Source organism: Equus quagga, chromosome 1 (genome assembly GCF_021613505.1).
Source record: "Equus quagga isolate Etosha38 chromosome 1, UCLA_HA_Equagga_1.0, whole genome shotgun sequence".
In the NCBI taxonomy this organism is placed as follows: Eukaryota; Metazoa; Chordata; class Mammalia; order Perissodactyla; family Equidae; genus Equus; species Equus quagga.
The window spans coordinates 144,321,037-144,340,678 of record NC_060267.1 but is presented as its reverse complement, the minus strand read 5'-3'; the positions used below and the strand labels follow the sequence as shown (position 1 = coordinate 144,340,678).

The 19,642-nt window shown below is 41.9% G+C and overlaps 1 protein-coding gene across 5 annotated transcripts in view; it reads left to right on the top strand.

Annotated features, from left to right (window-relative positions):
- MYRIP (myosin VIIA and Rab interacting protein) overlaps positions 1-16,708 on the top strand; it is a 338,714-nt gene extending 322,006 nt beyond the window's left edge. For 4 of the 5 annotated variants that reach the window (XM_046645553.1, XM_046645535.1, XM_046645545.1 and 1 more), the window contains 5 exons: positions 6,045-6,206; positions 10,299-10,403; positions 10,514-10,574; positions 11,925-12,043; positions 14,597-16,708. In XM_046645553.1, the coding sequence (XP_046501509.1) occupies positions 6,045-6,206; positions 10,299-10,403; positions 10,514-10,574; positions 11,925-12,043; positions 14,597-14,629 (480 nt within the window). In that variant the 3' untranslated portion in view covers positions 14,630-16,708. Of the gene's footprint in view, positions 1-1,233; positions 3,280-6,044; positions 6,207-10,298; positions 10,404-10,513; positions 10,575-11,924; positions 12,044-14,596 lie in introns of those variants that run through there. The other variant, XM_046645561.1, reaches the window with a different exon arrangement.
- The last annotated feature ends 2,934 nt before the right edge of the window (positions 16,709-19,642 follow it).

Genomic DNA, 19,642 nt, shown 5'->3' with positions numbered 1-19,642 from the left:
TCAGGAACTGTTATTAGAAGTAATTTTTGCTCAAAGTTGAAACGACAACAAATCAAAATGACTCAAAGTAAAAAAAAAAAAAATGCCAATATTTGCTACACTTTAAAAGTTGAAGACTCTTTCCCTTTGGATTCCCATAAAACCTCAGTAGTCTTCTATCTGAGCACTCACCTCGCTTTGCTGCCCTTTCTGTTCTTGTGTCTATCTCCCATTAGATCGGCACCACTGACATTTTGGATTAGATGATTCTTTGCTGCAGGAGGCTGTCCCGTGTGTTGGGGTAGGATATTTAGCAGCATCCCTGGTCTCTACCCACCAGATGCCAGTAGCAGCACCCTCCTAGTTGTGACAATCAAAAATGTCTCTAGACGTTGTCAAATGTTAGAGGATGGGGCGATGCAAGGAGGCAGGGGCACAATCACCCCCAGTTTGGCAACCAGCTGTATAAATTCCTGCCGAACAGGGCCTGCTGTCTTTCATGTCTATAGCCCTGGCCCTTGACCCAGAGCCTGACACAGAGGAATGCCCAACAAACATTTAGCTGATGTATGATGATATCACATGAATGAAGTTCTTTTATAAAGAAGAAATGTCTTACTTCTAAAGTACAAGTCCGTGATGTTTAAATATGTCTATAACACAGTTCTTTCAGTGCTGATAGTCCTAAAATGGCCCTAATCCTGGACACAGAATTGAAAAGGTTAAAGTAAAGACATAGTTCACAAGGAAAGGGATATATTTTTTTACAAAGTATTGTATCAAAAACACTTACAATGCATGAAATACCCAGAGACCACCAGCTCCCATGGCACACTTACAGCGAAGACAGCGTGCCTTTTTTGTCCCCTAAGGAGCATGCTGAAAAATGCCGTAGGCTTGTCAGGAGTTTTCATCTTGTAAGATCCTTTTATTATGCATTATGTTTCTTTTCTTGGGTTCGTTAACACTTTCACTTTGAAACACATCCACTTACCCACTGATTGAAGGTATCAGAAACCCCAGCAAGGACAGTCCTGAAAGGCTGGGGTTTGTCATTTACTCTCCCCTGCCCGGCACCTGGAAGATGCCTCTCCTGTTCCCAAGGAGTTAACTGCCTTCTTCCTCTTGCTTCCCTTCCTCCCGTCCAGCTTTTCAAATTTCGCCTCGGAAGAAATTCCATCTATGTTCCTTTGAATTCTATGGGTCTCTGAGTCAGAGAGGGAATGACTCTGCTTTATCTCTTTCGTTCACCAGATCACAGAGCATGGGCAGGTTGCTACGGTCTGCGGTTTCCAGGATGGAATTCAGCTGAGCAGCGGGAGAAGGGCAGCGCTGGTTCTTACGCTGGCATCTCAGCGCAGCTGATTTAATTAAACCATGGTTTTTGTCTGACTGTGTTCTAAAGACTGCCCCTTCATTCCTCTGCTGTCTTTCTCCTTTGTGCTGTGGAACCCGGGGACTGTCAGAAATAGAAATAGCGACACTTATTCTCGCCTTCTGAACACCAGCTACTGCAGACCAGGACTCTGAGATAAAAGAGAACATCTGCTTGAGAATATCTCACTTTTAAAAATATTTCTGAAGGCCTCAGAGCTACATAAGATGAAACAAAAAAATGTCACATTCATATGTCAAATCTCCTGTTTTAATAAATTGCCTTCTTAAGCCACTTAATTAGGGTAGGGCATGAGGATTTTAGAATTCCTTTAGTCTCTCACCTGCTGCCTGGTATCAGCACAGTGAAACCAGCCCTTGTTTCCCTAAAGGCAGGAGGAACCTCGGGTCAATAGCCTCCCCTGCGTACACAGTAGGGGCTCTGTTCCTTGGATTGAATGCCTGGATCTCTTGTATTTGAAGCTCTTGCTGAGAGCTGTGAAGCATAGGGTTCTATTGTACCTGTAGGGGCCCGACTGGGAGAGGAGAGTTTCAGGAAGAAACTATTAACTGAGATGTGGGCAAGGTAAGGGATGCTGTAGTGCCCAGAGAGTAGCAGTAGGAGGAAGGGGTCCCAACCCTGAGGAGTATAGCCCAGGGAGAACTGGAACCTGGAAAAGTGCCCCCTAATAGGAGCTGTTACCGTGGAGCCAATGCAGGTAGAAAGCAGGGGAAGAAAGACTCTTTCTTCTCCTGCTGGTGTCTCCCATTGGCCAAACCCATCCCAGCCAGCAAGGGAGTCTTAGTGACGAAGTTCATACAGGTCAGCCTCAGAGAGAACGAAGTGGGGCAGAGAAGGCTGGAAAATGGATCTAGGGGTCAACAGAGAACAACTAGCATAACCATTCTCAGACCTATGGTGTGAATATTAGAGACCCACAAGAGCCACCTTGTGAATTTATGCAGGGTTGTGAGTGGGAGGGATGAGTCAGCTTCCTCACCCTCCCACCCTCATCTGAGGACCTTCCTCATTCTCAGCTTTGCTAACCTAGGGTACCCGGTAACTCACAGCAAAAGAGAAAGTAGAAGGTCAGTCCTAACTTGCCTTTTAGCTTGGCCCTATAACTCTCAGCAACACGAAATACATTGCCCATGTAATATACAACCAGTGGCAGCAGTTACAGTGGGACTGCCCCATGGGGAACCCAGCCTTGTCACAGAATCCAGGGCCAGGCAGACGATCTTGTTCCTCCTTCTCAAGGCTCTCGTACAACCTCCACAGCACAGGAGAGGATGTGGCACGAGACCTTGAGGAGGTGGTCATGGTTACTCAGGAGGGGAAAAGAAACACTATCAGTTACTGTCTAACCTTAGCTCCCTAAAGTATATTTCATGGAAGCCACGTCCAGCAAGATGTTCTAAGAGCAAATAATTTTGAAAAAGCTGTATACTCTTTCTGGGAAAATTGAGATACATATCAGTACATTAAAAACTCTGAGAAATCCTGCTCAAGACGTTAATGCTCTTTATCCTTGGGGCTTTAACCACAAAGTGCTTCCTTAATGAAACACCTATTCTCATCCCTTACACCACTTTGAGAAAGGCTTGTTGAACCAGGAGCCAGTCAATGGGGTCATAGGCATCAGTGAGGAGAGTTTGAAGACAACAGAGATCACTCAGACATGTAACCATAGTTCTCACCAAAAGTGGACCTTAACTAAGCAAGCAATTCCAGGTTAACATTTTTCAAAGGGGTTAATTTTTAAGACCGGAATAATATTTTCATTGTATATCATGTTAACTTTTGTTATTTCAGCCAAGCAAAAGAACCAATATCATGTCCATCTATAACCACAGTAACTCTAGTACCTTTATATCAAAGCTGGAAATGTAAATTTTCATAACATTCTAACCGAGATTAAGTATCACAGCATCATAGGGCAGGGTGGATAAAGGCATAAAATCCTTGGCTCAGTGCCTGGCTCAATAAATGTGTGTCATCATCATCATCCCCATCCTCTCTGTCATCGTCGTCCTCCAGTCCTTTAGGAGCCGTGTCCTTGGCTGTAAGTTCCTGTTCAGCTGGTATCCGCGCCAAACCACTGAACTTCCCTGTCCCTCCAGCGCCAGGAAAGCAGGCTTTTAGGGAACATGAAGTAAAAGCAGAACATTCCGGGCTCGCTGTGGGCTTGAAGCCATTTCATATGGCTTTGTCTTGGTGGAGAAAACAAGGAACATTAGTGGGTGACCATGTTGAAGGTGGAACAGCAAAGCCGGAGCGTGTGATGACCCTTGAGTTTTGCTGATAAAATCAGCAAATCAGTTTTCTGATAAAATCAAGGTTCAGAGAGCAAAGTTATGTCAAGTTATGTTGAACCATTGCCACACTCAAATGATTCATTTCATTTAAATAATAATTCTAAATTTTGTTTCATTGTGCAAAACTGTAAGTTTCCATTTTATCTTATCAAAACAAGTTCACCTTTTTTGGGTGTGGGTAGCAAGAGTGTAATATCCAAACTCAAAACAGCCGTAGCATCTCTCTCCCTCCTCTCCTCTCCACACTCCCTCCTCCTTTGCCTCCTCCTTTTTCTTTTTCTTCTTCCTCTCTCTCTCTCTCCTCAATTTTTCTTCCCCTCTGAAGAGAAGTTTTTTGACTTTAAAACTTTTAAAACAAATTTTTAAAAATTTCTCCTCTCAAATGGCTTTGAAATATTCATCATTTCCTTCTTATGACAAACAATAAAGAGATGTTTCTTGTTTTGAAGGCAAAGAATCAATGGCTATATTAAACTGAAAGGATCTTTCAGAAACAGAAGTTCTCTAATACTTACATATGGTAAAGAAATATAAAACTAAGGGCAGACTGAAATATGGCAATTGCCCCCAGATATTAGATTCATGGCCCCGTCTATGACTGACAAGTCACTTACCGTGATGTCCATTGTGTCAGTCACTACTGGAAACTCCCACGGCCCAGCTAATTGTGCTCTATGATGCGTAGTCAAATGTGCTCTCATCATACCCATACCCGCCTTTGCTCCACTTCGAAATGTTTTGTAAAATTGCCAGTTTTAGTGCAGATGCATGAGTCATACCAAGGAATTGACAGAGTAGGAACATCTTACGGATCTTTCCCCTCTTTACCTACACTCAGCATCACTCAGTACAAAAGATGTGCATGACTTGTGTGCACAAGCTCTTGGCTTGTCCTAACACCCTTATATATTTTAACTAAAGTTAAAGGGACAGTTAAAGAATTGACTTGCATTTCATTCAGATAAACCCTAAATTGCTATCATTATGTGTTTAGAGCTTTATATACCTTGACTAAACCTCCTGAACCTCTCTTTAAGTAATTACCTTCTTTCTTTTGTTTTTGCTGAGGAAGATTTGCCCTGAGCTAACACCTGTTGCCAATCTTCCTCTATTTTGTAAGTGGGTCTCTGCCACAGTATGGCTGATGAGTGGTATGGGTCCGCACTGAGGATCCGAACCCGGGAACACAGACCACTGAAGTGGAGCATGCCAAACTTAACCACTATGCCACAAGACCGGCCTCTAATTATGTTCTTTAGATATATCTCCTTCCTTGTTTCATCACATTATTAATTAGGCTGAAGAAGCATTTGTTTCATTCACCCTGCCCAGCATCCCTTAGTCTGAATTATTGCAACTATTTTACTTTCTGTGTGCCCATTTTTATGGGAGTCACCTTATAACCTCTAAAGTCAAAATGTTTTTTCCTTTATTTTTTCTTCAAGTTACTGTCTTTATCTGATTTTCTCTTTAATTTTCAATAGCTCTCAAAACACTGTCTTGGGGGCCAACCCCGTGGCACAGCGGTTAAGTTCACACACTCTGCTTTGGCAGCCCGGAGTTCACTGGTTGGGATCCTGTGTGTGGACCTAGCACCACTTGTCAAGCCATGCTGAGGTGGCATCCCACATATAAAGTAGAGGAAGATGGGCACAAATATTAGCTTAAGGCCAATCTTCCTCACCAAAAAGAGGAGGATTTGTGGCAGATGTTGGCTCAGAGCTAATCTTCCAAAAAAAAGAAACTTTCTTAACTGACAGATAAATAGATTTGACATGCTTCTCTTAACATCACAGTACTTTCTAAGAAATGAAGTATTTTCCTACTACAAATCTCAGGTTCATTTTAATTCCCTTAACTTGTTTCAAGCAAGCTGAAGGTAATTAATCAGAGATAATTCACTCGAAATTTGTAACTGTTTTAAATTAATTTCACTTCTGTCGTGTTTCCTGAATTTTCCCAATTACTAAATGCCAACCAAAATTTTTATTGGACAAACCACATCATGAGTTTTTCTCTTTGTTTCTTCTATCTTGATATTATGGATGATATCGTCACTAGAAAAATCTGCAATGTATGTAGCTGATGTCATGTATTTTGCACTATTTTATCATATTTTCAAAACTTACAAATTGCTTTTTTTGCAGGAAAGTTATGGGGGAGGGAAGATGCAGTTGACAGTGAGGGGGTGGTAAGACCTCAGGCTACCATTTGAGTGAGAAGAATGTTTATAATGGGGGCATTCCCTGTCTTTTTCTCCCCAATGTTGAACCTACTTCTCTCTCACTCCCCTGAATTAACAGGGTCCCCTAAAAGCGCCACACCTGTCTTGTGTTGTAGACCTGAGCTTAAAGGCTATGCCTCCTCCACAGGTGTACCTGGCAGCAGGCACTGTGTATGGACTCGAAGGCCAGCTGAATGAGCTGGAGGATGCTGCCCGCTGCATCCACAGTGGCACTGATGAAACCGAACTGGCAGATCTGGAGGACCAGGTGGCCACAGCTGCAGCCCAGGTTCACCATGCTGAGCTCCAGGTAAGATCTCTCCTCTCTGCCCAGATCAGGAACCACGAGGCAAGAGGAGAGAGCACCCCATCTTCCATAAGAATCATTTCAAAGCCTTTGTATCTATCAGTTCCAGCCATCTCCAGTGCACCTGCATGATTATGGTCCTTTCAGGATTTAATGCCACCAAATCCTCCTTTTTTAAAGTGCAGCCATCTTCTCCCCAAATTATATCCTTGATAATGTGTCATACTTCTCTTTGAAACTTATGCCACTTTCCTCTTGCACAAATCTCTGACCCATGGGTAGGTCTCCTTGCTATACAGGTTCCTATTCCACCCAAAGACCACCCTTCGCTAACCTTAATCACACTGTTGATTACTTATTTAATGCCACAGTTCGCCGCTAGAGGCTAAAAGCTCCATGAGGACAGGACTGTAGCTGTCTAGCTTAACACGGTAACTCCAGTGCCTAGCAAATACCTGACACAGATTTGGCACTCAATAAACAGACGATGAATAAATGAATGAAATTGGAAGTGTGGATTTCTCAGATCAATATTTTCCATGAGTTAGATACTGCTATTTCAGAACTGATCACTATATTATCCAGAACTTTGTGAAGACGCCTGTTCGCAGTTTTCATGGATATTCCCTTGGCCTCTCACCCTGGATCAGAAGTGACCATGGACTAAGCCGCTGATTCTCTAGCTGGGGTCCATGGACATAAACATAGGGTCCCGTGAGAAATGATGGTCTCTGCAGCATACTCTCAGGATAGACTCCTGGTTGACTGATATTTCTGCAGATCCTGCATCTTAAAGCTTTATCCTTTGGGAGAATTGGGTCAATAGAAACCCCTTCTGGATAGAGAAGACGATGATGGGTGGTAACTATTTTAAAAATAAAAACTTTTATTTTGAAGCATCAAAACTCGGAACCACCACTGACATCATTAAGTACTCTTGAGAATGCGAGGGTGCTGATTATCCCCTCTGTGGGTGATTTAAGGCTGCATGCTAAGAATGGGCTCACCGTAGGTGGCCCTGTTGACTATTTATTATCAGCAAGAATGGCTGAAGAGCAACTCTCCTCAAATAAAAATCATTTTCCATAAATGCCACCCAACATTTAATTAATTTATATTCAAAGTTATATAAAGTAGAACCAAATCATTTGTTTTCTGGGGGTACATTTTGCAGCAAATGCTTCTTGAATGGTTTAACAGAAGTAATATTATTTATGGGTGTTTGGGAGAGTTTTATTGGGTAATTAGTTATTCCTCCTTCCAAATATTTTTTGGCTTAAATTATTGAAGCCATGTTTTATTGCAGAAAATCCTGGAGTCCAAAATGTCCATTATCCGTGTGTTTGAATGTGCCTATTAATTTATTATTCATTTTTAAATATTATAATAATGTTATCAATAACACCTGATATTCAGTGAGCCTTACTTTGTGGCAGAAATTGTGCTTAACGCTTGACGCCTCTGTTGTGTTTAATCCTTTCAGCAACCCTATGAGGTGGCTATTGTTATTGTTCTACTTTTATACCTGGGGAAACAGGCTCAGAAAGGTTAAACCACTCGCCCAAGGTCACCTAGAAAGAGATGAAGCCAGTATTTTAACCCAAGTTTTTCTGACCACACAGCCCACATTCTTCACCAGTCTGTGGTTTTCTGAGAAATGTGTTGGTTTTGCCATCAGGCATATATCCACTTACGTAAGAATCCTTCATTTGAAAGGGAGGTTGTCAAGCCTGCCTTCAGCTTTATGGATCTTTTCAACATGGGAAACTTCATTAGCGTGGAGACTCTCCCCTCCCGCCAGCTGCTGCCAGAGAATGAAGTCTTAGACTCCCTGTTGTCTGTTCTCACCCAAAGCTGAGTCTCAGAGAAGATGTCACAGGGGGTGTCCTGCAGGATGGTAGAAGGGCCTCCACTGAAGAGGGTAGCTGTGTTAAATCATGTTCTTGGATTAAGTCAGTTTCTATGGACCCTATCAAGTTGGAGTTTACCTGTGGGACAGGATTGCTCAGCGCTGAAGGAGATTGCAGGATGGTCCTTGGACAGCATGCTAAGGATGCTGTCCACTGTGTCATGCAAGGTCATCCCTGTGGGCATTCCTGGGGAAGGTTTCTCTTAACTCATAGTATCAGGACAGGCTGTTCTTCTCAGTACTTAGTCTTTATCTTGTGGACATAAGAGTCCTACACTGATCTCTTTGCTTTGGCTTCCAGGAGACTCAGAGCTGAATTCTTCATCCCCTTCTAGCAAGTGTAAGGGTCATTGAGTATGAAGCCTTAGTAATTAAGTAGAACATAATTAAATAGATAGATAATGAAATGGAGGCAAAATCAGCCCTCAGTACTTTCCTTTCCTCTTTCTTTGTCCTTTTCCTTATAGACTAAAACTTGAAACATTAACCCCTTCTTATTCCAGAGCCTGGCAGTCAGCAAATCAGGAGGTCAGCAGCTTATTCTCCCATTGACCTGTCTCTCAGGGCCCTCTGAGCAAGGCCCTCCATCAAAACTCCTTCCAGGAAAGAATGTGAGCATCTAATCCACAAAGACTGATAAAAGTTTAGCCTTCAACCTTTCTCAAAGTCTTGTTCAATTTACTGGTCTATAAACCCAAGGAATGCAGCTCTCAGTGTGAAATTTGAGGAGTCAGAACAAAAAGGCCTCTGGGGGCCAGGGAGGGACAAGGGCTGCACAGCGGCCCTTCTGGGAGCTGGATGCTAGGCAGGGTGACCTGCATCCTTTCACCAGCTGCCAGTCCTGGCCATCACCTACCTCCTCCTCCTTTTCTGAGCAAGGCTGCCCCTCCCTGGGGATAGGGGAAACATCTCCCATATGTGCTGACTTTTCAGCCCTTCGCTCTACACTTCCTATAGCACCTATCTCAATAAGCTTTGTCCAAAGAAGCCCTCAGTAAATGACAGCAGAATTAGAATTTGTCTTGAGTAGCACAAAACAGTTAGGGCTAGCGGAGGCAATGGAGACCTTGGAGTGGAGCACACACACGTTGGCTGCTGGGCCCACTTTCAGGTTTCTTGTTTGATATCCCAGCAACATTCAGGCTCTCCCATCTCTGCAGGATGACTGTGATCCCCGCCTCCTCTCTCAACTCTGCTAGCCTTCTCCTGCCTCTTCTGGCGTCCCCCATGCCACCCCTTGGCAAGTTCTCTTAGAAGGTGACAGTGTGGCAAGAGCATGAGCATTGGCATTAATTCTGAGCTCTGCCCCAGACCAACTGTGGAATGTTGGGTATACTACTTATCCTTCTTAAGCAGTTTCCTCATCTGTAAAACCAGGAGAATGGTACCGATGTCATAGGATTATGAATGAGTTCTCATGAATGGGGCATGGATAAGTTCATGTATTTAAAGCTCTTAGCATGGTGACGGCATATAGTAATGCCCTTTTCTAAGAGCAGAGACTGTCTTCTTTATCCCTGGGGACATGGATGGACCGGGGTTCTGTCTGAGCATTGAGTGGGCTCTTGCTCTCTATATCTGCCTTAAGGCTCTGTTGGAGGGAAATCTGAACTCTCTCTGACCTTCCAATGTTGTAGTTGAAGAAACTGATACCTAGAGAGAGGAGGAAGTTTCTCAAGGCCATTTGGCCTCTTAATGGAAGAAATGGATTTAAACCAGGAGCTGCTGGGCCTTCCTCCTAAGATCCAGTGCTGTGCTTTTGGTTCACAGAGTCAAGGAAGGAGGAAGTAGGACCTATAAATCATGCTTACCTTTCAACACTCACATCACATGTTCCCTCCTAGGGAAGCCTTCTCTGACCATCTGCCCCCACGCCCTCTGCTGAGCCAGGTGGCCCTAGGCCAGGGTTCCCATCATGTCCTGGGCTTCCATTTATCCCTAGGGGTACTGTGACAGAGGTGTTGATATACTCTAGAGCTACCAGAGTTTAAATTTACAAAGAAAGGCCTGTGTTTTATTTTCTCACTATAGCACTAAATAGAGAAGAGCTCGGTAGAAGTTGAATGAATGAATGAATGGGCATACATCAGAGCAGATTTATTCTTTATAGATTCATAACACTTTTAGCAAAGATTCTCCCCTCCTGTGCTTTCTCCCTACTGATTCTGTCTTTCTGTTGCATTAAGATTTCTGATATTGAGAGCCGGATTTCAGCCCTGACCATTGCAGGATTAAACATAGCACCGTGTGTGCGCCTCACAAGAAAACGAGATCAGAAGCAAAGGAACCAGGTGCGTTTGTCCCTCACTCCCTGTGGGAATACTGCACGACCTGGAAAATTTAGAAGATAAAATGTCTTTGGCTTTGCAAAGCCGTATTGATTGCTGCATTCTGTTTGTAGGTACAAACCATAGACACATCAAGGCAGCAGAGGAGGAAACTGCCTGCTCCACCAGTGAAAGGTATGCTAAAATTAAAACCACAAAGCTGCCAAAGAACTCAGCCAGACTCATTTACTTTGAGTAACTCAGAGATCTGAGTTTAAGGACCAGATTTAATGGGGAGTTCTCACCCGGAATTGGTCTTGTGTCAAGTCTGTCTTGACTGGAATCCCCCCAGGAAGTAAACCCTGGGACAAGGATGTGATTCCAAGAAATGCTGGCAGGGGAAGAGAGAAATGATTCAGGGAAGGAAATCAAGTCAATACAGTGAAATTTAATTAGTAGTTTACTTCTTTGGGCAAAGGAGGCTAAATCCTGCTGGGGACTTCTAGGAGACAGTATTAACAGCACCTCAGTGTTTTCTGCTCAAAGAGTAGGAACATGAGGTATTTCCACTCTCATCTATCATTGCCTGAAGGTTATTCCTGGGGAGGATCAAATCCCTGGTACTTGTGACTTGCCACATGCATGGGCCAAGAGAGAGTGGTGGTGCTTACAGTAGGATGCTGACAGAATCTGCTGGAACAGTGACTGTCAGGGAGATGTGGGCACAGCACCAAAAGCATATAACACAGGGCCCAACCTAGAAGATATTCCAGCAACACCCTTATCTGCTGGACATTTTCAATCATTTCCCTGGATTTAGGAACCACATAATGATGATGCCAAACTAGAAATTTAGGTCTACAAATTAGAAGAGTAGAAAGTCAGAAGATTTATGTTTGAATCTTGGTTCCATCATTCATTGTTCAACAACCATTTAATGAATGCCTGCTTTATATTCCACAAAACTTTATACAATTAAAATTTATTACAGAGCCACGATCCTTTATTTGAAACCCTTGAGTCAATATGTGTTTCAGAATTTCTTGGACATTAGAAAGGCAATATGGTACATGTACTGTATATTTCGTAACAGCCCCTGCCCTTGCTATCTGGGGCAGCATCTGATAAGCACATTTGTATCTTCGCAGCAGAGCATGAGAATATTCATACTCAGTGAGATGGACAAGGACTTTAAATGGCTACATTTTAGTTCAAGTCAGGTGTTGCCATCAGACAGCTTTGGCTTTAAAGTTATAAAGCTTTATGGTTTTCAGAAACTTTTATATTTCAGAATTGCTAATAAGAATTTATGGACTGTATTGGATTATCTCCAAGCTACCTTTTCCCAGAAAGCCACTAATGATGCCTTGATATATTTGGTCCATCATAAAAATAACCACAAAATAAGAAGATGCCACAGTCAGACCTTTGGACCAGAATGAGATGCCAAGTCTAGAACAAAAATCTGCGTAATCCGATACCTCATCTTGCTTAACAATTGCTCCATCTTCTGGGTAACACTTATTCCCATGTGTTTCCTTTTAGCTGAAAAAATTGAGGCACCTTCAGTGACCACAATTAAAACATTTAACCGTAACTTCATTCTCCAAGGCTCCTCAACAAACAGGACTAAAGAAAGGAAAAACACCACCAAGGATTTGATGGTAAACGTCATCTCTGTCTTAATGCCCATCACTTTCACTCCATTCTGGTAATGTGGGTCCGTGTACATAGTCCTCCATTCTGTAGCTCTTCTTTCTGTAGCTCCCCCATAAGAGCCCCAAGAGGCATCCTTCCTGCGTGATCTCATGGTCTTTTGGTTGGGCAGTGGGGGGGTCTTTGTATTGCTAACCTCTTTGATATGCAGATACATCCTCTCAACTATATCTCCAGCTCCTTATAGGAACCAGGTTTGATATAAGAGAAATAAAAATACATACACAGAAATGTAAGTTCTGGTTGAGGTGTAAGCATTTTTATTTTGTTTTTGATCCATATTCCCTCTTTCTTAAATTTCTTGTTACCCATTAGTTACCTCTGTTCCCGAGAAAAGTCAGCAGCTGCCCATAAATGCAGTAAAGGAAGAGACCGTAGATAATTTGCACAAACCTGGAGGTCATATAGAGAGAGTTAATGGATGATTTGCCTAAACACCAACATATGCTTCAGAATTTTGGCAAATGCTTGATGCTGCTTATATAGGAGATGATGATCCAGCTAAACTGCGTCAGCGATACCATTATGCTAAGGGCAGACTATGTCTGGAGTGACAAGATTGAAACAAAGGGCAAATGTATCCTGTTGCCTGTTATGCATCACCCATTGTTCCTTTCTCATTCCTCCCCCTCATTGTCCCTGTGTCATGAGCACAGAAGCACCAGATAATGGCATAATGGTGGGCACGTGCTTTTGAATTACAGATTACTGCATCTCTTAGGCACCATACGGCAATAATGCTGCCCACTGCCTTTCCTTCCTTGGTCAGCCATTACCTCTGACCTTTCCAAGTCCAGTTACCTTGCTTCTGGCCATTACTTCAAAGAGCTAAAAAGACGCCGTATGACGCTAAAAGGGCAGACCACTAAGGCCAGGGAAGGAATCTGTTATAAATAAGATAGTTAAAAGTAAAATACATTTCATAGAGATAGAACATAGATCAGTAGTTGCCAGGGGCTGTGGGGCGGAGGAATGGGAAGAAACTGCTTAATGGGTAAGAGGTTTTACTTTAGAGCGATGGAATGTTTTGAAACTAGATAGAGGTGGTGGTTGCACAACAATGTGCTAAATGCCACTAATTGTCCACTTTAAAATGGTTAATTTTATGTTACGTGGATTTCACCTCAATAAATCATTCTTTAAAATAAATTATCTTTAAATAACAGAGAGGTTAAAAATGAAAAAATGGACAATATTTACTAAACAAATGCAAACAAAGAAGAAAGGGCAGAAATATTACTTTTTTTAAAAAAAGGAGAATTCAAGACAAGAAGCATTCAGAGAAAACAAGGAAGGAGGACCTTTTAATTTTGATAAAATAAAGTAGGTAAGTCATGAGCCTTTCCTGATTTGGCAACAATAGAGCAACACAATTTATTGGGCCATGGTTGGTGAATTTAAAATTTGTTTATCAGCTCTTGGAAGCCCAAGTATACCAGAAATAAATAGAAATTAGAGAATTTCAATAGTATAATTATTAAGATTTAATTAAGATATTTATCTAACTTTCTTCTTTATAGAGGATTCATTTTCTTTCCAAACATCAAGGGACCATTTATAAACTTCATTTTATAGCAGCTTCAAAGAAAACCTCAATAAATTCCCAAAAGTAGAAAGTATAAAACTACCCTCTGTGACCCCAATGCCAAAAATAATCCAGAACAGTGCTCTTCAATAGAACTTCCTGAAATGATGGAAATGTTCTACGTCTGCACTGCCCACTATGGTAGCCACTGGCCACATGTGGCTCTTGAGCACTTGAAATGTGGCTACTGCCTTGGAGGAACTGATTTTTAAATTTGATTTAATTTTAATTAATCTAAATGTATATGGCCACATGTGGCTAGAGACCACATAAGGGCAAATCTAGAAAATTAGAAACCCACTTGAAAGTTAAAAGCATTTGCACCCACATACACACAACTATACATGGACACATACATACATACTCTCACACACACATTTACAACTTACTGTTGAATTAAAGAAGAGCAAATCCACAGAGCATTTGGAAAATGAACAGGTTACATATATGAAAACAAATGAGACGTATGAAACTATGCTGAGTCAAATTCATAATATTAAATATTTTCTTCTTAATTAAAGGAGGAAACAAAATAGATGAACTAGGCATTGAATTCCAGACATCAAAGATAAATGTGGAAACCAATTCATTAAAACCAGAAAACTATAGAAATGATCATAAATCCAAGAACTTGTTCTTTGGAAAAATAGAAAATAGAGAATTTTTGTAAACCAAATAAAGAAAAAATAAATTAAATAAAACTAGATTAAAATAGAGATTAAATTTTTTATTTAAATACAATGTGATGTAAATCTATGCTAATAAGTTTTAAAGTTGTAATTCTGGTGAAATACTTAACTAGTCAATGAGCACAAATACCTTTTATGCTATAAAAAAGCAGTGAACATTGTTTTTAATCACCTCTCCTCACTTTTGCCAAGTGGTTGACGACAGTGTGCTCATTGTCTCACCTCAGGAGCCCAGCCTGGAGTCTGCTGTGATGTATTAGCGCCATGGAACTCCACTGCCAGTGACCCACTGCCTCCGGCCGTACACACGACAGTGCCTTGACCCAACAGCCATGGAATACTGTATGGATTTCCACCTAAGGAGAGGGCCTGGGGAGACCACAGTGCACCGTTGCACAGGGCTGTCCTGATACCTCACCCAGAAAGCAGTCCCAGATTTCAGCACTGTGGTCTTGCCCACTCTGCCTTAGGCTCCCGGGGGAATCCAAGACAGAAAACCAAGACGCTGGCTTCCAACAGTAGAGCTCCATGTTCAAAAGTTGCACCTTTTCCCTGTTTGCTACTGTGTGTTGTCTTTAAGATCCCTTTTTTTTTATCCCTTTGATTCAACTAGAATTACATGTCAACTATTTGTCCAAAGGAATATTGTTGGGATGGGGGGATGGTGGAGGGAAGGGAGATGGATATTATCATTTAATTCATCATCAGTTCTTATCAATTTCCCACGAGAATCTTTGTCTCACAAATACTAAGGAAAAAAGTGGAAATGCCCCTGTGATGAGCACTTGGGACTGTCAAATTTGGGGAGCACTCAACCATCAAGGATGCAGGCCTCCCCTCAGCCACCTCTTTCCTGCTAAGCTCCTAGCTCACTGCACTACCAGTCATTCCCATTGCCTTGCAATCACAAGCCAAGAATGGAAAGCTCTGACTCACCCACGCTATGCCCAGGTCTGCCTGAAACAATGTCTCGCTGGGAATTTAGGGTTCTTCCTTGGACTTGCTGAGAATTTCCCTACTCTGAAAGGCAGAGGGGCGTGAGAAAGCCCACCATTGGCTTAAGTTTAGGGCGCTATCCAGAATCAACACGATGCGGTTTAGCAATGACTGCATCTAAATGAGGTTTAGGTGACTCACTGGATTACTGCAGAATACAGCCGTATGAGAACATGTTGCCCTCCAAAATTTACTCCCAATAAATGTTCAGCAAAAGTAGTACCATGACCTTAAAGATAAAAATGGTTAAGGAATAGCCTTAGAAAACTTACAGGTATGAAAAAAGCAAGGAGAAACTGTGAATTCAATGGACACAAGAGTCAAAACTAACTCTACGTTCACAGTCTCAAATGCAGGTCTATTTAGAGCGTGTTTATAAAAACAAGTGGAACTGGAATTTCACTCAGTTAATTGAGCATAGTAACCCTTTATTTTTATTCGCTCCTCATACTTTCTGAATCTGAGGAAGAAGGCAAAGATGGGAGGCAAGGGAATAGTATTATGTTTAGTAAGTGACTTCTCTGAAGGAGGGAATATTCTTCTCTTTTTAATCCTTATAGCAACCCTATTCAGCAGGCATCCCCGTTTTTCAGATTTGGAGACTGAGGGTCAGAGAGATTAATTTGCCAAAGTCACAGCTTTAAGCTAGGTATAATTGGAATGCCTCACTCTGTTGTTTTCCACTTCTCCATTCTTTTGCTGCTATGCACATTTCCAGACCTGATTTGTTGCTGAAATGTGCGTGATGATCCATTCCTGATGGGGGTCCACCTACCTTCCAATAATACTCCTTGCTGATGCTGTGTATGTGTTATCCAACAGAAATGACTCCTTTGAAATAAAGTAAATCTTTGGCTCTTTGTTCTGTTGGTGTGATTCAAAGCAAACAAATACAAATTTTAAAAACACAACAAAAAAGCGATCTGAGTTCCAAATAGAATGCTTTTTTAAAGAGGCATGAAAAGCAACTATTGTTGTGTTACAGTGTTAAAATATTCAGTTTTCTTTGACAAAAATGTGTACTGTGTAAGCCTTGCAAAAAAAACAAAAAAAGAAGAAGCCTGCTCTATGGCATTTGAATTTTTATAAAGGTTTCCTTGTGCCAAATAAGTGCAAAGATTTAATTTACTATTAAAAATCATTAGCATATGTTATAGTTCCAGAAGAATTATTTTGTCATTAAGTGATTTTGATCTTCGGTGTCAATATTTATATTTAGATTGATTTTTATAAATGAAAATATTTTAACGGTTTAAGAAAATGCGGACAATAGGACCATATCTTTGATGACTTCTGAAAGTTATGCTTGCCTTCATGTTATATGCACATTGCCAAGAATTACTGTTCAGAGAAATGATAAAGAAGTAAAGGTCATTTATGAAAATAATGTTTGTGGATGTGCGGGTTTTCTTTGGTTAGGGAAGATTGGGAGTGAAGAGGGGATAGGGAAATAAGTCAATGGCTGGTCATTGGAGGGGCCAAGCTTCAAAGCCACTTTTGCCCCATGCCCCATGGTCCTTGCAGTTACACCACTCGTCTCTCCATTGCTCGTTCTCCTGAGAACAGAACTTCCTAGCGACCACCTCTACTTAGTGGTCACTCAGGTAAGACCAGCAGTTCTCAAAGCAGGGGGCAGGAGCAGGCAGTGTGATTTTTGTCCCTCAGAGGACATTTTGATTGTCACAACTTGGGGGTAGGGGGCAGGATGTGTGCTACTGGCATAGAGTGGATAGCAGCCAGGGATGCTGATAAATATACTACAATGCACAGGACAACCCCCACAACAAAAAATTATACAATTCAAAATGTCAGTAGTGCCAAGGTTGAGAACTCTGGGTTAGATCCTGGCGGTAAGCCTGAACTTCCGTGGAGAAGCCGCTGCCAATCTCTGTGGGGACTGTGTAGCTGAGTATGCAGCAGGACAGTGGCTCTCCTGAGTCTTTTACAGGCTCAGTGGCAGTTGTTGCTCCTCCGAGTCTGGCCTGCCCAGAATACTGAAGCCAGACACTGGTCCCTGCCATCCCCAAATAGGAATAGGAACCCTCCACTAACCTGAAATGAATGAGCAAATGGAAAGACTAATAGAAGCCAAGAGCTTTCTCTGCCTGATGGCCTAGCACAGTAGTACTCAAACTTGAGTGGGCATCAGAATCGCCTGATAAAACACGAATCGTGGGGCTTGTGAGAACACAGACTCATGGGATGAATCCCATCATCCCCAGTCCTCAGTCTACCTTTCTCTACACTACCACTAATGTGTCTTGCACAATAATGTTTGCTAAACATTAGTAACAAACAAGCTAACATTTAGGTTGACAGGGCATTTCAGATGGGAGTGGAGGAGAGAACTAGTAGGCCCATCTGAAATCCTCTCCAGGCAGCGTTTCCTGGCCAGAATTCCTGCTTTCTCCATCCTTCCACCCCACACCCCCATCCCCCTAGGATAGCAAAACATGTAAGACAGTAAAGAGGGTCCAGTCACACTCATGTTACGTGACCATTCAGCCTCTCTAACCCAGAAGCCAAAAAGCATGTGTTGAGCAACCAACTTGCATCAATAATCCGAGTATTCAAGAGAATCGCTTTGAGTCAACACGTTGAGTATCAAGAATGATGGGCAGCTATGCTCAGAAAATTTACAGCTCTTCTTGCTTCAGGGGTAAATAGGAACAGTGTAAAGATAATATTTTCCCCTAAGAAATAAGTGCTTGATTTGCCATGACAAAAAAAATAAAAGTGACCCAATATTCAAAGCATTTGAAGGCTACCAGTTAGAACTATGATCTACTCTTAGACTTCCCCTTTACCAGCTCTGTGGCCTGTCACCTCATCTGTAAAACAGGGTTACAAATATCTTCTTTATGGTGTTCTTAAAAGGTTAAATGAAATAACGTGAGAAAACTCTCAGTAGAGTGCTTGGTAACTATAGGTACTCAATTCTTATTTCCTCCTTTTTCTCTTAGAACAGGAAAATCATTCAAATATCAGCACCATGGCTTGTGTTGCAAAATGCTGTGCCTCTATTTTTCTACTAATAGTAGGAAAGATTGTTGTTTTGCAAATATTCACTCCCTTTGCCCTCTACTCTGGGAGGAGTACACTACCCTGACCCCTTGAAGTTGAGCTTGACCATGCAAGTGGCCTCATGATTGGTAGAGCATACTTCTCGGTCTTAGTCTGTTCTGGCTGTTATAAGAAAATGTCAGAGACTGGTAGTTTATAAACAACAGAAATTATTTCTCACAGTTCTGGAGGCTGGAAATCCAAGATCAGAGTATAAACGTGGTTGGGTTCTGGTGAAAGCTGTTGCAGACTGCCAACTTCTTGCTGTGTCCTCATAGTGGAAAGGGGCTAGGGATCTCTCTGGAGCCTCTTTTAAAAAGGCACTGATACCAATCAGGATGGAGGAGCCCTCATGAGCTAATCACTTCCCAAAGACCTCTCCTTCTAATACTATCATCTTATCGGTTCAACATATGTTTGAACATAAATTTCAACATATGAATTTGGAGAGGACACACACAATCAGACCACAGCATTCTCCAACTGTCGGTTTGGGCTTGGCCATGTGACTTGCTTTGGCTAATGAGATGTTAGCAGAATAATTACATAAGGGAATTGAAATATGTTTATGAAGTTGAGTTGGTCCACTTACATTTTGCCATTCACTATGAGAACACGCCACAGGCAGCCCACTGGCCCAATGAACAGACCCAGACACAACCCGTAGCTTGCAGCCAAGCTCAGCTGAACCCAGCCAAGATCGCAGAGCCACCCCAGCCAACATGCAAATCACTGTTCTTTAAACCATTGAGCAAGAATAAATCATTGCTCTTTAAACCATTGAGTTTTGGGGTTTATTATGCAGCAATAGCTAACTGATACACTACCTGAAAAAATAGCTTTATCGCCTTAGATTAATCCTTGTTTTAGGGATAAAATAAAGATGAGTGAAAATCAAAGTCTCATGCCGACATAAAGGAGGTATAAGCAAACTATTGAGCTACTTGTTTTGATATTTCACAACTTATATATGAATTTTCAGCTACGTTTTTGGGAGGGTCTCTCTCTCTCTCTCTTAATGTGTGTGTATTGATCGTTCACAAAGGGTCCTCTATTCATTGAAATTTTTGATAAAACATTAAAGCACAGGAGACATTTGGCGTGTTCCTTTAAAAATAACTTCTCACATGACAGCCGCTCTATTTTCTCCCAGGGGAAGCATTTCCCCTACAAAATTTGCATTTTACAGAACAGTTGGTTGTGTGAGCCTTCTG